This window comes from Crassostrea angulata, chromosome 8, assembly GCF_025612915.1.
Source record: "Crassostrea angulata isolate pt1a10 chromosome 8, ASM2561291v2, whole genome shotgun sequence".
Taxonomy (NCBI): Eukaryota; Metazoa; Mollusca; class Bivalvia; order Ostreida; family Ostreidae; genus Magallana; species Magallana angulata.
The window spans coordinates 45,556,410-45,562,700 of NC_069118.1; the positions used below are offsets into that span (position 1 = coordinate 45,556,410).

General features: G+C 36.1%; 1 protein-coding gene across 2 annotated transcripts; it reads right to left on the reverse strand.

The window, feature by feature from the left end:
- Positions 1-274: 274 nt before the first annotated feature.
- On the reverse strand, positions 275-6,064 carry LOC128161524 (uncharacterized). Of its 2 annotated transcripts, none has more exons than XM_052824820.1 (2): positions 5,969-6,064; positions 275-3,162 (listed from the first exon to the last, which is right to left on the reverse strand). In XM_052824820.1, exon 2 carries the CDS (start codon positions 3,160-3,162, stop codon positions 1,522-1,524), a length of 1,641 nt encoding a protein of 546 aa, XP_052680780.1. In that variant the 5' UTR covers positions 5,969-6,064; the 3' UTR covers positions 275-1,521. The 2 variants fall into 2 exon arrangements, with proteins under 2 accessions (XP_052680780.1, XP_052680781.1); XM_052824821.1 differs by having other exon boundaries at positions 275-3,182; positions 5,969-5,997.
- Positions 6,065-6,291: the final 227 nt, after the last annotated feature.

The following is a 6,291-nucleotide window of genomic DNA, read 5'->3' on the forward strand; positions in this document are numbered from 1 at the left end:
CACATTTTCATTCCTATGTTACTATTTATGTTGTTCAAGCCAACCATAAACCTCGGACCATAACTGGGTCCCCAGAAAGGGGTTCAATGTTTAAAATAGAAAAAGCATATGCTATGAAATGTAATGTTACAAGGAACTGCTGTTCAGGTGAGCGATGTGGCCCATGGGCCTCTTGTTTGTTTATTTTTGAAATTGTGCTATTTATAGTATCATTTTACATAAAGAGAGATTAGAACAATAATACAAACCATTTTAAATAGATTTTTTCTCGTAATTACGAGATCTTTACTTGTAAATTTTTATACGAGATCTTTTCTCGTAACAACGAGTTAATTAACTCGTAATAGCGAGATTTTTTTTCTTAACTTACTACGAGATATTTTTTCCTTATTACGAGATACATGTATTTTGTCGTTATAACGAGATCTTTTCTCGTTATTAGGATATTCTTTTATTGTAATTACGATATATGGGCATTTTGGGCTCTTCTTTAAGATGGATGGGCGTTTGCCGCCGCCATTGGAAAACAATAATGCTGCAAAATAATTTAACAATTTGTGTGGCTGTTCTTTTTTGTCTGTCGATGAAAGTGAAATAAATCATAAAAGGAATACTAGATTTATTTTCAATTAAACAACTCGTTGACTAGTATTTCACATTTACTTTTTTAAAGGGGCATGGTCACGATTTTGGTCAATAATTATTTTTCCGATTTTAATGTATACAATTCTTTAATAAGGCAATTTTGAGAGGCAATCAAAATTTGACTGTCATTTGTTGAGTTATAAGCGAGTTACAGAGCTTACAATTCTTTGCTATGTAAACAAAGCATTTGTTTACATTTTAAATGTTGAAAGTGAAAATTCCAGTTTTAGACCTAATATGAATGTGTTAAACGTTAGAAACTGTTTCTTTATTCTTAAAATTAATAAGAAAATAGGCAAATCAGCTTGAATAAAGACTTTTTGTGGTATATTAAACCTATGTAAACAAAAACAGGACACGAGCCTTGTTTACATGAAAAAGAATTGTGAGCACTGCATCTTGCTTAAATCTCTACGACTGACTCTCAAATTTTATTTGATCATTAGTAATGCATTCCTAAAGCATTGTAAATAATAAAAACAGAAAAACAGAAATTGACCAAAATCGTGACAATGCCCCTTTAAGATCGGGAAATAAGTCAGAAAAGTTTTCTCATCATCTTCCATCATACTATATAGTTATTATACAGAGTATCGCAAATAAGTCATTTGATAGTTGGACAAGATCTAAGCCAGTGGTTTCTCATAAATATTAAAAAAAAAATGAAAAACACAAATAATGTTAATACCTGCATAGTTAATAGTCAACTGAAATTGAAATTAATCTAATGATAAACATAACGAACAAACATGAATTATATTTACTTCAATGTACACTGTAGATACCAGTAATTGTACACTATCACAGTGTTGTTGTTACATTGTCTCACAACATACACACAGTACTTAATTGATGTATGATATGGAGATATAATGTTCACTGTAGATACTTGTACACTGTCACTGTGTTAGTTTTCCATTTTCCCACCCAGAGATTGTTCTTATCATCCACACACACAGTATTGGGAGAGTTTACCTCTTGGGATGTGAGTAGTAGATACAAGAACTGGCCGTCCTGATCCAGGAGATGGACTGTTTCACTGACAACATCACACACCAGGATGTGACCGAGAACGTCAGTACATATTCCATAGGGAGTGAACGTTGACCTCTGACCTGTGTAGGAAAACCTGTGCTGTCCAGATTTATCCACCACCACTACAGCATGTTTGGCATAGTCTGATACACAGATATCACCATTGATATTTTCTGTGATGTAGTGCGCTAGCTCATACAGTTCCTGTCCTTTGTTGTCCCACTGTATGTTCTGTTTTTCTGTCCCAGTCTTGTTGTACCTGGTGACTTTACATTTTCCGTTCTTTATCATCCCCACCAGTATGTCCCCGTTGATGTCGGAGGAGTGTATGCTGGATGGTACCCAGTCTCCTGTTTTAATGAATTCAGTGCTTGGAGAACCCGGTGTTATCCTTTTGATGACTTTGTTGTCTTTGTCAGTATAGATCAGATCCCCTTCCCCTGTGGTTGTGTGGTAGCATTGCCATTTACCACTGGTTTCTATCTTCTGTAGCTGATTCCCATGTAGATCTGTTTGTACAAGGTTACCTTTATAATCACTGGCCCAGAATCTGCCTAATTTTCCCAGTGATATATGAAATACATCATAAAAACCTGGTATTGTGAACTCCCTGACCTTGGTGACAGTCTCCATGGGTTTTACTTTTCTGTTTTCTTCTGGTTTAGTGTTAGGAACAGTTATTCTACCCAGTAGTTTGGCGACATCTTCCTTGCTGTATTTACCAGCAGTAAATACGGGTGGGACTGGTTTAGATGTCTCTGGTATGGGTCGAATGATCAAGCTTTTTGATTTGAGAGCAACTGTTAGTTGTTGCATGTTTAAAGGAGAAAGGTAACCATAAAGCGTTGTGATCAAATCATTGAGATAGTTTATATAATCATCTATTCCTTGGTTTTGACCACTTAACGTTTCTAATAATGACTGTTGTATTTTGTCGACTTGTTCTATTTTATCTGATGTGACTGTGTCTACCAGCTTTTTCACAGCATCTGCTTCAGTTTTAATAGATGTTCTTATTCTTTCCATGATCTTCTTCATGTCTGTGACATCTCCAGCAATTTCCTTTTTCAAATCTTCAGAAGTAGGTTCAAAATAGCTTCGAATTTTGGCAATTTCGTCGTGAAAAAGTAAACATGTTTCATCATAGACCATCTCAAGATCAGTGACTTTATGGCCGCGATGTTCTGTTGTGCCCGTGCATTTAGAACAAATGGGAATCTGGCATTCCTCACAAAGAAGATCTATGTGTTTTGTAGGGTGGATCTTGCATTTCTCCACAGGAAGCGGTCGTTTACGTTGTTTATAAGGAACCACTTCATGGCTCCTGCTTTTCTTATTCTTCTGATGCTCATCTCTGCATTGTTCACACATTGGTTGGTGACAGTCATTGCAGTAAAACGTGCAGTTCTTTTCACAGTCTTCAATGCCACACACCAAATAATGCTGGGCATTGGGTGGTATTTGGGATTCAGATAATGCCATCTGAAATGCGACAAAAACACCTGTAAATTAAAGGAAGCTGTCGCATTTATTTTGCAATCAAAAGTACTTAAGAAGTCAATGAATTTTAGCTACCCCATCCCCCATTTACACAAAGAAAAAAATATGCTAGATGCAGGTGTCACAATTTGAGGTAGAAGCATTTGATTTCTCCATTCCTGATTATCACAAACCGTTTCATTTAAGCTTGGTATATCTAGTACTAAACAGATTACATTTAGCAAGATACATAATAATAATGTTTTTGCAGGGGTGTGTGGGGATGAAAGTCCAAGATCCAAGGCCTATTTATTCGATCCCCGACCCCCTCTATGGATCCGCGCATGAACGATGATATAAACTTCGAGACTGAAGTGGAAAGTGTATACGTATGTACTGAGCCGTTTTAGCTTATCTGAGCTGAAAGCTCAAGTGAGCTATTCTGGTTGCATTTTGTCTGTCGTCCGTCTATCTGTCCGTCTGTCTGTAAACTTTTCACATTTTTAACATCTTCTCAAGAACCACAGGGCCAATTTCAACCAAACTTGGCACACAGCATCCTTAGGCTAAGGGGATTCAAATTTGTGAAAATTACGGATCACGCCTTTTTGCAATGGAAATAATTAGGATTTATTGAAACTTTTCAAGAAATTTTGAAAAATCTTCTTCTCACGAATCATTAGGCCTGGAAAGCTGAAACTTTTGTGGACGCATCCTCAGGTAGTGTAGATTCAAAGTTGTGAAAATCATTTCCTCGGGGCTATGGTAGGCCACATGGGCGGTCGACTTTTTACATAGGAATATATAGAGTAAATCTTTAAAAATATTCTTTTCAAGAACCATTTGGGCAGGAAAGCTGAAATTTGCTTGGAAGCATCGTCGCGTAGTGAGATTTCAAGAATATTCAAATAATGGATCCAGGGGGTAGGGTGGGGTCACAAAGGGGGTTAATTTTTGATATAGGGATGTATTTATGAAACTTTAGTGAAAGCAACTTCAGATAGTGTAGCTTTAAATGTGTTCAAATCACAATCTTTAGGAGTAGTGTGGGGCCACATTGGGGATTCAGTTGTACAAAGGAAAACATTTTGATTATTTACAAAATCTGAAATGTTATCATATATGCTTTTACTTATATCCAAGCATTTTTATTTATTGCTGAATCTTTAAAATTGTTTAAACTTTGGCCCATGGACGATTATTGGGCCTCACAAAGGGTTCAGAGTTTGATGTCGGTTTATATCCTGTATATAAACAATTGTTAATGGTCTTTTTGAGAACTGCAATGCTGAATGTGATATGACTATAAAATCATCCTGTTAGAAAAGGGACTTGATTATCAATAAAAGAATATCCAGAGGAAAACATATTCTTTTTTTTGTGTGTGCAGGATCTACATGTTTTATACCACATTGTCCAGATATTTTGTATAATGACTCCATGAAGCTGATTTTATCATGCCTGTGGTTGCTCAGGTGAGCGATGTGGCCCATGGGCCTCTTGTTTCTAGATCGGATAGCCTATTGCTGGATTATTAGGAGAAATTGTTTTCCCTCGGACTGAAATGTCACACTTTCATTGGATTAAACATGGCACGTGATTGCCTCATATATATCTTTGTAGGTTCTTTGAGGATTAATATTAGGCAATATGGCCGTCATTGGCCGCCGCCTCACCTACTCATCTCGATATATCATATTATTTAACACAGAAATTGTGTTCAGTAAGTCCTTAGAATATTTAGAGTAGTTGTCCATTGGAATTATTTTTAAATTAGAGCTGTTGCCCCTTTGAATATTGACGTCACATTGTTGTGTCTTAAGCAGAACAAAATGGCAGCGTCGAAATTTGCTCAAATCTTTGCAGAGGTTTAAAATTGAATAGCAACAAAACATTGTAAGTAATATGGGTGAAGCAAAAATTTTTAAAGCGTTATTTGAAAGGTGGTATTGATAATTTTGAAGAGTTTAAATGAGTTTAATTGGACGAGATGTAAGGCATGTACTTGGCTTTGTGTAGCCCGGATCACCGCTATTTGTGAATGAATATGTCGCTTGATAGTCCTCGGGAAAATAAAACACTTATAAGGTTAGTTACTGACTCACAACGGAAATATGAGATTGATCAACCCAATATATTTTCGTAGTGAGTCAGTAACTAACCTAATAAGAAATAGTTTGAGGCAAGTAAAACGATAATATTAGTAGTAAACTTACCGATCGCGAAGGATTTTCGACAGGGTTATTTGGACAGAATTTGATATGAAATAAGGTTAATCAGATTGCAGGTTTTTCGTATGTATCGTACTCACTGTTGCTTACAGGCTGATACTCTAATCCAAATTTTCATCGTAGATATGCAGCTATGTGTATGTACATTTTTTAACATGTATTTTTCATACACTTACTAAAAGAAAAATCCCAAAGTCATGATTTACCCGATATTTTTTCATTCTCCGATCAATTTTTGCTTTGTCCGTGCATATGAATTAAGTCTTTGCGAACTGCCAGAATTCACCAAAATGTTCACATAAGAATTCACACAGTCGGTGCGACAGGAAAAGCCACGCAACAAAGGACTTGAGATACAGTAATTAAAAAAATGCGTGATTGTATGACCCGATGGTAAAGAGTGCATGTTCCTAAATAAAAAATGGCCACTAGTTTCGGTTCAGTAATTAGAAATTACATATAAAATTGGCTATTGTTGATCAACTTAATATTCTTGACTAAATTCATTATTTGAATACCTTAGAAATAATTCAACTTCTTTACCGTTATGAGACATAGATACAATTATCATAACTTACCGTGTGTATCAATGTGACCTTTTAGTTATTTCATGTGGCCATAATTGCGTGAATGACAATGAGTGAATACGAGACTTGAAGTGTACTTTACTTCCTGGTTGTAGAGCTATAAATAGATAAAACCTCTTTGTCCCCGTCCTTAAACATTTTTTATAGCTGAGGGTTATCTCGTGCTTTGATTGCATAAGAATAATCACTTTATCCCAGACTTTTCTGAGGACTTACACACTGACTCTTCCGGCCCGATACACGCGCCTTCCCTCCCGTGGATCTTTTCTATGTTGTGAACAATAGTTCCCATGGGCAATGCGCCTAGAGGGTGA

What these genes read in the sequence shown, in the direction of transcription:
- LOC128161524 (XM_052824820.1), bottom strand. Translation starts at nt 3,162, where the DNA reads ATGGCATTATCTGAATCCCAAATACCACCCAATGCCCAGCATTATTTG.